At 45.4% G+C, this 15,484-nt stretch overlaps 1 protein-coding gene across 9 annotated transcripts in view; it reads right to left on the minus strand.

The window, feature by feature from the left end:
• PDE8B (phosphodiesterase 8B) overlaps window positions 1-15,484 on the minus strand; it is a 223,023-nt gene that overhangs the window by 82,206 nt on the left and 125,333 nt on the right. For all 9 annotated transcript variants that reach the window (XM_068965369.1, XM_068965374.1, XM_068965367.1 and 6 more), the window contains 3 exons: window positions 11,843-11,902; window positions 9,293-9,350; window positions 4,541-4,629 (listed from right to left, as the gene is read on the minus strand). In XM_068965369.1, the coding sequence (XP_068821470.1) occupies window positions 4,541-4,629; window positions 9,293-9,350; window positions 11,843-11,902 (207 nt within the window). The remainder of the gene's footprint in view (window positions 1-4,540; window positions 4,630-9,292; window positions 9,351-11,842; window positions 11,903-15,484) is intronic.

The raw sequence follows: 15,484 nt of genomic DNA on the forward strand, positions 1-15,484 counted from the left end.
TTCTACAGAATACCGAGGTTAGCGCATCAGGAATTGATTCTTTCTAAAATGGAGGACTGCTATTGTCTTAAGACTTGGAGTAAAATAAACTGATCCAGGTGTAAGCCTTAGATAATGGGTATCAGATTGCCTAATGATGAAACAATAGCTCATCCTTCATTAGTGTAAACTCACAGTCCATAGGGCTGGACATGACTGAAGCGATTTAGTACGCACATCACCTTAAACTCCCAATAAATACCCAAATCCTACTGATATTTTAGTTAACATAGTTCTTTTCATGATAAAAAAGCACAAGAATGTAAGTGATAAACAGCCATCAGTTCTCCCTTGTCTCCCTAGCCATTTCCTCTTTCATGAATTCTTCTGTTCAATAAAGCAATCCACCACATGTACACAGAAGTATGACTCTGTTCTATCTTTAAAAGTTATTCTCATATAATGGAATTTCTAGATTAGGTATCTTATGTTTGATTACATGATCTTTTTTCTTGGTTAAGTAAATATGGTCACCATCCACAAAGACTGGACAGAAGTATCTGCCTTCAGCATCCAGTATTATCCATGCAGTACAGCGTGTCCTTGCTGAATGCTAGTAAGTCACATATTTAGCTGCAGCTGGGGGTGGAATTGCAGGGAAAAGTATTATATAATTAGACTATAATTATTCTGGCATTGTATAACACAGAGCCTTATTTCCCCTATCAACAGCAAGTCACAGAGTTGCCTGTCAGCCCCTGGGGTGCAGGTAGATGGTTTAGATGTCCTGAAGTACCCTAAGGAGCTGGAGAGACCATGGAGGGTCACTGTCTCTCCCACCCACTAGGCCTAGGGAAAATCAAACCACACACCCCACCGCTACCTCTCCAAAAAACAAGAAGGGAGCTGAAGATAGTTGAGGCACAACCAGCCAAACAGCATCAGAAGGACCTGACCACTTAGTCCTTCCGCCTCTGTCTTCTCTTGCAGAGAACTTGCCTCCCTTCCCTCCTGTAGGGCTGCTCCCAAGCAGGTTGCTTGTGGCTGGGAAGCGAGGCTTCCTATCAGCCAAGCTGAAGCTGGTGCAGAAGATGAGGGGGTTAGGGTTCTGAGTAAACCCACCTTCCTGGGACCGCAGCTGCTGGGCCAGGCCCATTCACCAGCATGATGCAGATTTGGACTAAGAACCCAAGGCATTTCACCACGACCTTTACAATGAGCCCAACTCTGCAAACAGGCTCCAGGCACTGACGGGTGAGAAGTTATGGGACTTGCACAGTGCTAGGTGCTTAGAATCTTGCCGAGGTCTGAATCTGTGAGTCCTTGAGAAGTTCTCAGTCCCCTGGCTCTGAGCAGATTTCATCAGCACGATAACCTAAAGCCCTTTCCTTTTTAGCTCCAGTGCTGCCTGCGGATGTTTATTTCAAATTGCCAGACCTGCCTTCACCCCACTCCCCCTTGACGAAGTACCTTCTGACCTCTGACCTGTGCCATTGCTGGGGTCCAGCCCCGGTGGATCCAGAGAATTCGAAGCGGGGATGATGTTGGCGAGGAAAGCTTATTTATTTATTAATATAGAAATATAAGATTAGATTAGGAAGAAATAGTGTAGTAGGAAAATTAAGTGGAGAAGAGAGGCTGATTAACTTGGTCTATGTGGAAAACCAATAAAGTTCCAGACAAGGAGCCTGCACTGTCTACGTTAGGCCAGCGGCACCCGTTTGAATATCGGAGAGTGCTCCGCCTTGGGCTCTCTCTCTTACGGATCTTGGAAGCCGGGACAAGTAAGTAGACATGGTGAGCCTCCACTCCCCAGGTGGGAATTCAGCCTGAAATTAGAGTAAAGAGGAGACACGGGGGAAACCAGTACTTCCAATGACCAGCCCCGCCTCTATTGTCTAGAAAGGCCTTTTATACCTTTTTGATTGTACATAGAGATCAATGGGTAATACAAAATTATGTAGTGTCAGCAGCCCAGACTCTTTCTGTGTATCTTTTTGTATACAAAAGGTCTCACATGATTTACATTATCTTCTGGCCAAGAGGCTTGCTAACACTGGCTCTCCTCCTTAATGAATGTTAATTTCATTTCCCCTAAAGTGTTTTCCTTTAATCTGCATCTCCTTAAAGCCCTCAAGTTACATCTCTATAGAACAAAGGCGCAGTGGGTTATAACAAAGAAGGTACTTAACTCAAAGATCTAATGTTGCTAATACCAGGTTTACTACTTGTTTTTCTATATACCAACTATATCTAAAAATAAAGGATATGAAAATTTGGCAGCAAGTATTGGCTCAACAATGAAACGCTTAATAAGTTTTATTCTAATGATCTTGACACCTCGGAAGCCCCTGCATTCCGAGGATGTTATAAGCTTCCTGTGCCTCTCGAGGTTAGGAGACTGTAAACAATCACATGCGCAGCTGTACGAGTCCTGCAGGCAGGCTAGAAAGCCATCAGAGGGGTTTCTGGATTGAAACAGTCATATTATGCCCAGGAGATTTATTATCTAAAAGCTCTAAATTAATTTTTTTTCCAGAAAAAGGTGGTGGGGGGACAGCCCCCTGTTAATGACAGAAGAGTAGGTGGAAAGCATAACACAGTAAAGCAGGCAGACTCTGGTCTTGGGGAGTGGATGTTCAGGAAATTCCAGGGGGAACCCCTGAAGTCTGATCACGTCCTTGCATTTTGTCAGGCTTCCTTCCGCATGACCTTGTCACAGGTGGGATTCCTCACGCTGGCCCCCGGCATGCCATCATACTTCCTGCTGCCTAGGAAAACTCAGGCAGTCATTTAAAATAAAATGAGGGAATTACTGATGAAAGCAGTAAGGCGTCTGCAGTTCACTTTTGTGGTAGACCATGCAACTGTTGAAGAATTAAACCAAAATGAAATCTCTCTTTTCCTAATCCTATTTATTGTGAAAACATCTAAAATAAAAGTACAAAGTCTTTTTCACTCTCCATAAAAACAGAAGAGACCCCCAGGAATAAAAACAATTAAAGTACAATTAAAAATAAATTGCTGTAGTAAAGGCAATGTGGTTTCCCTAAGAAATTCTATGAAGTTCCCTGACGCTAATAAATATAGGAATACAAAGAAACCAAGGGATTTCTTTTCCTTACCAAAGAACTCCCACTGGTTTGAGATTCTCAATTGTTTAAGACTGCAAAAGGGACTGTTTACCCCCACTCTTCTTAGAGCTCTCTAGCCACCAAATGGCAACCCACTCCAGTACTCTTGCCTGGAAAATCCCATGGACAGAGGAGCATGGGGGTCACTAAGAGTCAGACATGACTGAGCGACTTCACTTTCACTTTTCACTTTGATGCATTGAAGAAGGAAATGGCAACCCACTCCAGTGTTCTTGCCTGGAGAATCCCAGGGACGGGGGAGCCTGGTGGGCTGCTGTCTCTGGGGTCGCACAGAGTCGGACATGACTGAAGCGACTTGGCAGCAGCAGCAGCAGCCACCAAATAGTTGCCTTCCCTGAGCAGGGTGAACCACAGAAGAGGTCTCTGTGGGTTCATGCCCATCCATTTTTCTTTCAAGGGACAGAGGATGGTCCAGAAAAGTTAAGTTTAGAAAGGGTTTTGTTCTCTTTGAAAGCAAATTCAGTAATCAAGGTAAGAAATAGAGCCATTTCAAAGAAATGCTATCTTATTTATTTTTCGCTGAGTCTGAAAGCCTGGCAGGCTACAGTCCATATGGCTGCACAGAGTTGGACATGACTGAAGCAACTTAGCATGCACGCACACACTGAAAGCCAGGTGACCCCTCAGTCTGCCGGAGAGAGGAGCCAGGGCCCTTCTGGCATCCTGTAGCCTGCAGCCCCTTGAGACTGGCCTCCCAGGGGCTGCAAGCTGCCCTGAGCCTCTTCTTTGCCCTGCTCTCTCTGCTTATAGGTTGAGGAAATCAGGGTCCTGAGAGTGTGCCAGAGCAGAGCCTGAGCAAAAGCAGGCATGGGCTAGAACTCAGCTGTTTCAAGAAGCCCCAGAAGCAGAGCATCCTGCCACCCAGACAGCGAGAGAATCCATTTATCTCAGAAGTGAGCACCACAGAGAAGCTACGAGCACCAGATATGCACACAGAGACCCAAAAACGCTCTTGGGGATACCTCATGCATACTGAGGCCACAAGCAGGCCTCAGGCAACTGCTATCACAAATAGATAACAATTACCATAGTTAGCATAAAAGATACCCCTGGGTGCATCTATACTAATCCAAGTAAGAGTTTATAAATGTTGCAAGTACCAAGTACTAATCCTCAAAGGCTATTCTTAATCTCCATATAATTGTACAGAAGTTAAACAGTACTTTTCCTAGGGTATAATTTTAAAACTGCTGTAAATAGTGGAAAATACTGTCAAAAGAAGAAACGCTTCCAATTTATTTCATTATACCAAAGGGCTCCCAGTTTAGACTCTCTCTTTTAGCAGCTACCATCACTTGTTCAATAGCTTCAGAATCTCTGGGGTTCTACTGTGACTCTCAGCCTGAGGACAGACAAGCTTGGCCACAGAACGGTGAACCTTGTGTTCATCCTATTTTGCCACATACCTTAATTTGAACTGTGAGAGAACTTCCCCATGTTCTATTTGAATCAGTTCATTGTAGCAAGCAATTATGCTGCTGTTCTCCATAAATCTCTGGGGGAAAAAGCAAAGATAATACATAAGACAAATACAATTACTTCTTAAACAGTTAAAACAGGCTTGTTTCTCCAACCTCAGGTAACTTTGTTATATAAGACAATTAGTAAGTGAGATGAGATGAAATATAACAGCTGTCAGGGTGTTTGAAATGCCTGTTTAAATGTATACGAGACAAGAAAGCAGATAATATTGTACAGTTAACTATGACAAAGATGGGGAAAAGTTCACTATGAACATTCACAGGAAAATAAACACGCAAGGGTAAGAACACCTCCCCAGCCTTAGCTAATCACTGAAGCATCTGGGCTGCTGCTGCACGAAGGGAAGTTTTCTGAAACCTGAGCCTGGACGCCTTCACCGTGTGCATTGTGAGTGATGCCTCCTGGACGGAAGGGAAGATCTTTGCTTCTTTCCTCATTTGAGGGCCTCACACTGCTCCCTCTCCCGTGTCTGTCTCTTTCACACACATGCGCGTGTGCACGCACACGCACACACACACATACACACACACACACACACTTCCACACATCTAGCATGGATGGCACCTCCCTGGGGATCACCGGCAAAGCCCCCCGACTCTCCCTGTGGCTCTGGTCCCACTATCCCAGGAAGAAGCTGGGAAGGGCTAAGAACAGAAGGGGAACCATGAAGACACATGGAGGGAAATGTTTTCTAATTGCAAAGCAAAGTCAAACTTGGTGAAGTTTTGGTTGAGCTTCTGGGCAGCTGGAGATTACATGTCAGTCTGTATCCGAGCTCTGCGAAGTGTCAGATGATGCTTCATAAAGCACAAAAAAAGATCATAATAAAATAAGTTCTTGAAAAGGATGAGATAAACAGTTACATTTCTTTTTAATAATGTTAATTTTAAAGTGTATAAAATGTAGAAAAATCTCCAAATCACTGATAATATCATAAGGCTAGAGATATCATTAATTTTGGTTTATTTACCTTAGACTTTTATCATATCTCTGTGTATATGGATATATTTTATATCCATATGCTTATACATATAAAATATAAAATGATGTTATATTTTCACTTTCATAGCCAAGTAGTAATTTTTTATGATTCTTATTTCCCTTTAGGTCTCCTAAGAACTTTCAGTGTGGGAAAGGTCAGCCTTCCGGTGGGTGACAGTTTCTAAACACTGGAGTGCTTTGTTTGCCCGTAAGTGACACTCAGTGAGTGTTTTATAGACTAAAGGCAGTAGGAAAATCTTTGGGGGATTTTAAGACTATAGTTAGTTATTGCAAAAATCTGAAATAAACTGAGTGAACCAAGAACAGTGCTCCTCACACTTCAACACACCGAGAATAACGTGGGTGTTTGGTTAAAATGCAGATTCCTGGGCCCTGCTTCCAGAAATGTAGGCATGTGTCTTTAGAACAGTATTTCTCCACATGCTCAGGTGTGACTCTGCCAACAGGCACTGTATGTTCTCAGGACAGGAGGAGGAGAAGCAGAGTCTTCACTGATTTTTCACACTTACTTGACCACAGCAGCCTTTTGCCACGGACACCTTGTAAGAGCTCTGGGCCACTAGCATCCCTTGAAACAGTTTGGGAAATATGACTTTGATGGACCAGGCAAGGAGTTGGCAGTTTAGCACCATAGATTTGCATCTTGACTTGTTTTGAGTATGAGCTCTGCAAGCTAGTCATTTTGAGTATGTTTCCTCTTCCACAAAAACAGAAAATACCAAACCTCTCATCTGTAGATGAGGATCAGGTCAATCACCTAGAATGGAGTCTGACAAATAATAAGTCTTAATTCCCCACTTCTTCCTCCATAAGATACCTCCGCAGGGAGGAACTGTCTGATCACTGTATCCTTGACACGCCAAGCACACTGCCTCACACAGAGCCCATGCTCCCTGAACACCTGCTGAATGAACTCATAATGATGTCCCTTGGAATGATTCCACTTGGAATGATGTCATGTCAACGTCATTCCAAGTAGAAAAAGTGGTACACAAAGGTTGATACAAACACCAGCTGCAATGGCCCTCTGCTGAGACGCTCTTTCTAAAAGGCTCAGAGTAGACCAAGCGCCATGCAGCCGGCCACTCGCTCACACAGAGCTACAGAGGCTTCAAGCAGAGCTGCTGCGGGGTACTTGATGGTGCCCTGTGTTCCCGGGTCCCCATTCAAGACCCATCGCCTGAAGCACTGGCCAATTAGCTAGTAACACAGAGCTGAGTTTCAGCAGATGATTTAACATAAGCAAGATAACTCAGAGGTGGGAAACAACTTCACAGAAGGCAAGAAGAATAGCTGGCATATTTGGAAGGGTGCTTGGGTAGAAAGTTGCCAGAGACAAGATTTTGCCCAAAAAAGGAGACCAGCCACCTGGGGAGCAGCCTCAGTCGATTCTGTGCCATGGTAGCTTGGGATAGAAAACCTGGAAGGTGTGGTGTGCTTCTCTGGGAAAGAGCCCCAACTACTTGGGGGCACCCTGACCTGGCTGGCAAATGGCCTTCATCAGGCCCAGGACTAAAGAATACCAGGTGGCCCCGACGGTTACTGTCTTTCATGCTTTCACCAAGAGCTTCATGCTCCATGGCGGCCTGCAGAAAGTCGTGCTGTATCCAGACAGAGAAGTGAAACCTTCCAGGGCAGCACAGACAGGTCACAAAAAGAATGAAAGGAACACTTGTATCATCCCTCCTAAATTTACTCAGTAGCATTGCACCCAAAGCGGACAGGTGTTTCTCCTGAGCTTTTCTGAGCAGACGGGCAATCTCAGCCCTCCAGACAAGAGGCACCACTCCAGACACCACCAGTCTCCACACCAGTTGGTTGGAAGCGGGATCAGTGAACTAAAAGCTGAATGGGAGGGAAGTGGGAGGGGGGTTCAGGATTGGGAACACGTGTACACCCGTGGCGGATTCATGTTGATGTATGGCAAAACCAATACAATATTGTAAAGTAAAAAAAAATAATAATAATAATATAAAAATAAATAAATAAACCTTTAAAAAAAAAGATGAATTCCAAAGGGACACTCAACAGTACACATGGCAATTGGGGCTCATCGCTGTACCCATGGTGTTGTGCCTTCCCCAACCTGCTCCCAGGCAATGGAGAGGACCTCCACGCTCATATCCTAAGAGGGCCTGCCTCAGATGTGAAGGGCAGAGGTGGGCTGGGGTGCAGAGGTGGTCAACGTTCCACAGCAGATTTATGAATACCCATCAATTCTCAGAAAATGAGTAAGTAAAGACGTCCCCACAACGTGACTTCTTACGTTGTGCAACTCTCCATTCGGATGCTCAGAAGCACCGTCTCATTTAGATGGAGCAGCACATGAGAAGAGCGTCCAGAGGTGAGTGCCAGCCTTTGAAGGTGTGATGACGGACAGGAGGCAGGTGTCAGGGGTGAGAGACGGGGCTGACCAGAACCGCTTGACCCAGTCACGTGTGAACCGTGGCACCCCTTCGATGTTTTACATAGCACTGTTACTCCCCCACGGAAGCACACTGAAGCCCAAAAGAATGGCATTCCATGGGCAATTTCTGCTTCTCTGGGATTGACAATGAAGGAGGGATTCTTTTTTGGAACCTAAGAGGGTGAAACACCAGTTGCTTAAAGCACCCAAAGGACTTCTCATAATTCACAAGGCTCTGGCGGTCTCCTATTTTTGCAGGAAAAGGATGCATCACACTCTGAGATTCAGATTACCCCGATCACGGGACTCCAAGACGCCAGGTAAACCTAGTTACCTAGTTTGGTGGTAAGTTTCCTTAATCAATCTTAGTCTTCTAGTTGAGCATCAGTGTTATTCATGTAGTTGTCACAGAATTTTTCTTTGCTGTTGTTTTTGGTTTAAAGCAGCAGCTCACAAGCTGCCTAAGTCAGCTGTGGATCTCTACTCTATTTTTTCCCAAAGGGTAATCTTTTATTTTCTAATAGAAGAAATAGATGTTTGTTATTAAAAAAAATCAAGTTGTGTATAAAGTGAGGTCCTCCACAATTTCTCTGTAAGGATCTATAATACCTTAATCTTATGAAATATATTCCCTTTAAGCAGCCATATTTTGATGCTCTTTCTCCACCCCTTTTTTTTCTCTCTCAAACTGATTCCATCATGTGGCCTTCCATTTGTATGCACAAGGCCTCACCTCCAATCAAGCCTTCAGACTGCCCCTACCCTGAGCTACTAGTAAGCTTCCGGAGCTTGTTAAGTTTCCTTCAGTAAGCAGTCTTCATCTTCAAATTGAATATCAGGGTTACTCATGGAGACATCACTCAGAATTCTTTGCTGACAAGTATGGTCTCAATGAGGAGTTTCTCAGATGCTGTTGGAATCAAGGGCCTGTGTCTGAGGTGTAAGCTCTGGCTGGGCCCTGAAGACCATGGAACCCTGTGCGCCGATCTAGGGACTACTGATAATCACATACATATATGCTAACTGGTTTAAGTGGGATTACTTTGGGACTATGGAATTTTGACCTGATATAGTAAGACAGATTTTTAGCTATTACATATCCGTTGCTAAGATAAATGAAGTTATGAGAGAAGAGGGGAAAAAGCCTGGCCATCAGACACTTGTCATCCCCCATGAGAACAGTTTTCCCTCCCAGTCCTGGGGCCGAATGTCTGCGACAAGACGCACGGCCGCACCTGCGGGAGGTGCCAGGTCATCCTTTACGTACCCTGTTGAAGCCCGCGTGCAGAAGGGGGAGCACAGAGGCCTCTTCATAGTTGCTGGATCTGCCACAGAGCAGAAAACGTGATCACTCAACAGATACAACCAGGGCTCTTCACACTGAAATGCAGAGACAGCAAGGAGGAAGCAGGGAGCTGGCTCCAAGAGTGGCTCCCTGGCCAGCACGCGCCTGCAGCGGGCACCTGTCTTGCAGGAAGCCAGACTCCCACATCTGCCTTTGGATGCAAAAAGAGCAGAGACGGTAGCGGGAACTCCAGCAGTGTGGCTGAGAACTGTAGCGCAGGTGCGCACGAGAGGCTCCCTCAGAGCTGGAGCAAGTGTACAGGAGCAGCGTGTCGAGGGACGACGTATGTGCAACGCTCGCCCCGCAGAGTACTGTGCCCTTTGACACCCCCGGACATTCTGGAAGCATGACGCCCCCACCCTAGACCTAGCTGGGTCCAACTCTCAGGAGGACAACTGGCATCAGAGGCTGCAGCGCCCCAGAGCCAACAGGAGAGGACAGCCATCAGGAGAGCCAAAGTTCAAGGGAAGGAGACAAAACTCACTGGCTCTCGTTTCACAGGGTGGCCTCCTGCATTGAGCCTGCCTCCAGGTCTCAGAGCTGCAGTTTAAGTACAAGGTGGGGATGGGGTCAGCTGATCGTGAAGTCGTGCTGAAGCTCTGCTGCCATCTTTATGAGAGATGGTGCCCCCAAGACAGCCCACAAGTAACATGGCGCATGCGCCGTAGAAATGGGGACGAAAAACGGGACACTAGGGATTGGCCGGAGTAGCAGACAGCTCTGCCCGCCCAGAAATCCCAGGGCATATCTGCCTTGTCACCTGTGGCTGAATCCCACCTGACAGGTAAAAGCTCTTCCGCCTCCCTCTTTGGGAGCTCAAGGTTCTACTCTCTCTGGTCAATAAATAAGTAGGGGCACAAAACGGGCTCCAAAGGTATGAATCATGTCCTACTTCATAAGCTGGCTGGCACAAGCAGCATTAATTTTATTACCGTGCGTGCCGAGTCCCTTCAGTCGTGTACAACTCTTTGTGACCCCATGGACTATAACCTGCCAGGCTCCTCTGTCCATGGGATATCCCAGCTAAGAATACTGTAGTCGGTTGCCATTTGGGGAATCTTCCTGACCCAGGGATTGAACCCACATTTCTTATGTCTCCTGCATTGGCAGGTGGGTTCTTTACCACTACCCGCCACCTGGGAAGCATTATAACTTCCTCTATAAATGAAATATTTTTAAAAACAGGGAAAAAAGTGAAAACTCATAACGAGACACAACAAACCACTACTTGTCAAGGACAAGTACACATTTTTGCTATATGAGCAGGAAAAAAACAAATGTTTTGTTTTGGGGCCCATGGAATCAGCCAGGCTTGGGCAAATGCTGTGTGGTCTGGTATCCATGTCAAGGCTCTAAGACCCTGTTAAGAGTTCCCAGTCCCCAGAAGATAAAATATAAGCAAGGAGGCTGAAGAAGGCTAGTCCCCTCACTCTTTCCCTTGAGATCCTGTCACCACTAGGATGGCGAGATGCTGAGCCCAGTGGGACAGTTTCTTTACGTTCCTTGGCTCAGACCCTGTGGTATGTGTCAAAGCGAAGAGACACAGCTCCTAACAAGACACTCAAGGAGTCGCAGGTCAGGAGGAGTCTTTGGTTAGGGCAAGACTTGGAAGCCAGGATTTCTTACTGTCCCAATATGGCCTTGGAATGGATATTTTAAATCTCCCCCTGGGTGGGGCCTGTCTGAGGGGAGACTGATACTCTGAGCTGCTGGCCTGTGAGCTCTTCCAGGGCAGCATCTGTGCCAACTCTCAGAACAGGGCCAAGTCCAGTCAGTCCCGGGCTCAGATTAAGGCCTTATGCTCTCCAAAGCTAGTGATGGCCACTAAGTGGCTACAACACATTTTGGTACTGGCAAAGGCTCTCATCATGCTAGCTGTACACGCAGCTTTTCTCCTTCCTGGCCTTTCATTTGAAGTGCGGGCCGCGTCCTACACGCAGCACAGGGGTTTCTCATTCCACAGTTTCCGACCTACAGCTCAAGCACCCTTTTTCCCTTCCAGCACTGGCATTCATCCTTTCATCCTGCTTCGAACCACATAACAGTCCTAACAGAGACCGCACACTCCTTTTCTGGCAGGGGCTTTGGTGCCAGTTCTCATGGTATAATTTATTTTTACTTAAGTGAAAAAACAAGCATTTCCCTATCTCTTTTTTTCTGCAAAGAAGAAAGGTAAACTGGAACAACATTCTCTTCAGACCTCCTCCTCCTGAGATTTTCCACCCATTTCTAGCATACAGTGAGTAACCATTCTTTTTTTGAGGTGCTAACAGAAATCAGAGAGGATAAAGAGAAAGGCCTATTTATTTCTAGAAACTTGCAAAAAAAGGAAAATCGCAAGTGAGATCGAAGGTTGCTAGTGTCAGGCCAAAGACTTCCCCCCAGCTTCGCTAGCTCTGAGAACGTGTTACATCAGAGAAGGTTTCAGGAGGAACAGCGGTGCTCCCAGCGGGGGGCGGGGGGTGAGCTTACGTTTGTGAGACCACGGCGAGGATCACTGCATGCTCTGAGGGGTTCGTGGCCCGGATTGACCTGCAAAGAGAAAGCGCCACATCAGACCCAGCAATGTGGCCTCGTTCTGGTGACTGACTGACTGTGGGACTTCTTCACAGGAAAAACGGAAGAAAAATCAAACGTCCATCCAAAGAAGGAGTCTGAAAACACGTGGAAGACAGCAAAAGAAGATGCTCTTATGGATCAGGACAATCTTTGTTTTACTAAAAAAAAAAAAAACAACAAAAAACAAAAGAACAAACAAAAAAAACACCCCACACACACATCTAAAAGAAATTCCCGGGCAATTCTCCAGTAGGTCAGATCTGCCAATGTTCCACTTCAAAAACTGGCAAATTCCACTTAAATTCCATGTTTTCTGATTGAAATTCCACTCTGCAAGAAAACTGGCAGTCCGACAATTCTCTAGTTATCAGTTTGTACTTGGGGAGCTAATTAAGTTGGACCTGTTTTTCTTTTAAAATAATAGATAGTTCAGAAAGTTGATCTTAAAAGAAGGATTGCTGGCAGCTGGATACACAGGTGCAGGTGAAGGTCTTTTAAACATTGTATGAAGAACCACTCCAATTTTTTGGTTGTACGGTTATTTTTGTTCAAATACTTTAAACAGCTGAGTCATCAACTAGGGCTGAGAAACGATCGATGCAGTAACTGTCACTATAATGATGTCTGTCGTACCATGACCACCTGTCTATCATTTGTTTATTCCCTAGGAACTTACCAGGGTTAAGATACAGAAGAATTCTGAAGTCCAAGAATCTTCCTGGAAACTGTGCTATGCTACAGCTTAGACTCGGGTTTAGACCGCTGGTCAGGGGTCATGAGTCTGATGAATTCTTAAGAAAGGGCCACACACTGGAACCTTCATACAAATAAGCGTGTCTGTTTCGATCCATCTCCATGGTCTGGCCTCTCCTTATTTCGAGATCCCTCACAAGGGAACCATCCGCCCTGAGAAGTGAAAGCTCAAGGCTGCTCCTGAGGAATCTGTGAAGCAGCTTATATTTGTTTCTTTCTAGCTCCTGGTGTTTCTGCTCCTCTCCATTTTCATGTGTTTGCACCAGCGCTCCTCCAGGGACAGCCAGCTCATATTGCTTCACCCTTGTGACTAAATGTCCTCACCTTCCTCTAAAAATGTACCTTGTGAGGTCTGTTCCTTGAGACCTCACTCCATGTGAGAAGAAGACTCAAGACAATGGCCAGCTGCTGTCTTTCTGGGAAGTACAGGTCCCCTTGTGGATAAGTGGTATTTGAATGAACTCCCTTGAAGAGAGGCCTGAACTCACTGTGGACAGCAGATTACTTCCTGTGCGTGCATGCTATACTGCTTCAGTTGTGTCCAACATTGCAGCCACAGGGACTGTAGCCCCCTAGGCCCCTCTGTCCATGGAATTCTCCTGGTAAGAATACTGGAGTGGGTTGCCATGCCCTTCTCCAGGGATCTTCTCGACCCAGGGATCAAAACCACACTGCTTCCATCTCCTGCACTGGCAGGCAGGTTCTTTACCACTAGCGCCACCTGGGAAGCCCCTGTCCCTACCACGGATTGGTCACATGAAACTACACTTATCTCCTGCTTAGGAGCCTTCTACTGAATTCTCAGCAGAAATACCAGGAGCACCTCATGAAAAAAAATGGACAGCATCTCAGAGGTGTGTGCTCATCTCCAGGGAGCTGCTGCGCACCCCTCACTTTCCTTCAGCCTCTTCCACCCCCTCAAGGTGTCTGGGTGTCTGTTGGGCTACATTCTAAGGGGTGGGGCTTAGGCAAGAGGAAACATGTTATAACTGAGCTGGAGCTCATGCTCACTCAGCTTCTTTTGAGACTGGTTTCTGTGTTTTGAGTCCCCTCCTACCACTGATCTCTTCTCTCTCATTCCTCCAAAGAAGGAACAGGTGTGGCCAAAGGGACCTGGACCTCTTTCTGCTTAAGAGGACTAAGGGGGATCCGGGGACTGGTGAGGCCGAGGTCCAAAGAAGCATGCTAAGGTCCAGTCCAGCTCAAAACCCAGCGGTCCTGGACCGCTGACAATGAACAACGCACATCTGCTGGGAACGCATCTCCTCTCATTTTAGGGAGGACGTGCTCACAGTCCAGCATTCAGGAATCTCTCCATCAACATGATCAGAAACTGGAAACGCACCAGCAGAGACGTAACCTGGCTTTCGAACTGCACAGATGCTTCAGTGTTTTTCTGTGCAGCTAAGACAAAAAGTTCCCTCAACAGGAAACAAAACCACCTTCCTGGATATTCAAGGAAGATTATAAAGTTTATCTACTAAATTGGGCCTTTGCCTGATTTCAAAGAATTCTTCCTATTCATTTCTTCTTTTTATAGCTGAAGACTGACTTATATCATTCTATACATGTACAAAGGATTGCGCTAGTTCTACTAAAAAATCATGTCACCATAAGTGGAGATCAAGAAAATGCAGATATATTTAGCTATAAGAGACTCAATTCTAGCCTGACAATCATTTTACACACACAACATACATATATATCCACACATGTACATATCTATTTCTTAATACTTCCCTGGTAACTCAGACAGTAGAGAGTCTGCCTGCAATGCAGGAAACCTGAGTTTGATCCCTGAATCAGGAAGGTTCCCTGCAGAAGAGAATGGCAACCCATTCTAGCATTCTTGCCTGGAGAATTCCATGGACTGAGGAGCCTGCCAAGCTAAAGTCCATGAGGTCACAAAGAGTTGGACATGGCCGAACAACTCTTTCTTCCCTTAATACTAAAAATACCCAAATATTTTGTGATATATTTTACTGTATAGTTAAACAGGCAAATGTTTCTATGCAGGAAGATAGGATTATTTGAGATCTGTAAGACATTTTAAAACAGGTTCCTTAAGAAAGTTTCTTCTTTGGGAAACTGAAAATGGTCAAAGAATAGCAAGGTGATGCCTATGAGGAGAAACTTCTCTTAAATGCACTCATTTCTTGTCAGGGTACCAACAGGTCTAAGAAGCCATTTCCATGCCTTTCATTTCACTTGCTAATACTCAAGACAGTTCCCATTCTGTTTGTAACTAGAGTCTGTCCTGGTCTAGCATTTAATTAGTGACCTCTTCCCATTGAGCTTCAAAGCATTCCACTTGTGCCAAATGGATGGGTTCATCCAGAGCTAACTCTGATGACTGCATTTATTTATGAACAGTCAAGCATTTCCTCCCCAGAGTGCAAGCATTTCTGTAAACAAGCAGGGGCTTCGGATCCTTGGGAGATTCTTCTGCTGCTGAAAAGTGGCTGCCTTTCCTCCCCGACTGCTGTAAAATCCACCCATCTGTTGTCAGGCAGGCAGAAATGGTCTATTTCACACATTTCTGATGTTCATTTTGGGACAGAATAATTAGGATTAAAATATCTGGTTTAAATCCAAACCATATCTGTGTAATAAGAACTGTGTGAATCTCTCTATTTTTTTTTTTTTTTTTAGTGCAACATGAACAACACTCAAGGGGAAAAAATGCCCTATAGTTTTCAGAGGAGCCCAGCTCACACCTCTAAATTCTTTGGAATGCAAATGTGGAAAAATAGAAAAGGCCATAGGAGGAGCTATAGCATTCATTGTAGAGATCTATACACA

Source organism: Capricornis sumatraensis, chromosome 2, assembly GCF_032405125.1.
Source record: "Capricornis sumatraensis isolate serow.1 chromosome 2, serow.2, whole genome shotgun sequence".
Taxonomy (NCBI): Eukaryota; Metazoa; Chordata; class Mammalia; order Artiodactyla; family Bovidae; genus Capricornis; species Capricornis sumatraensis.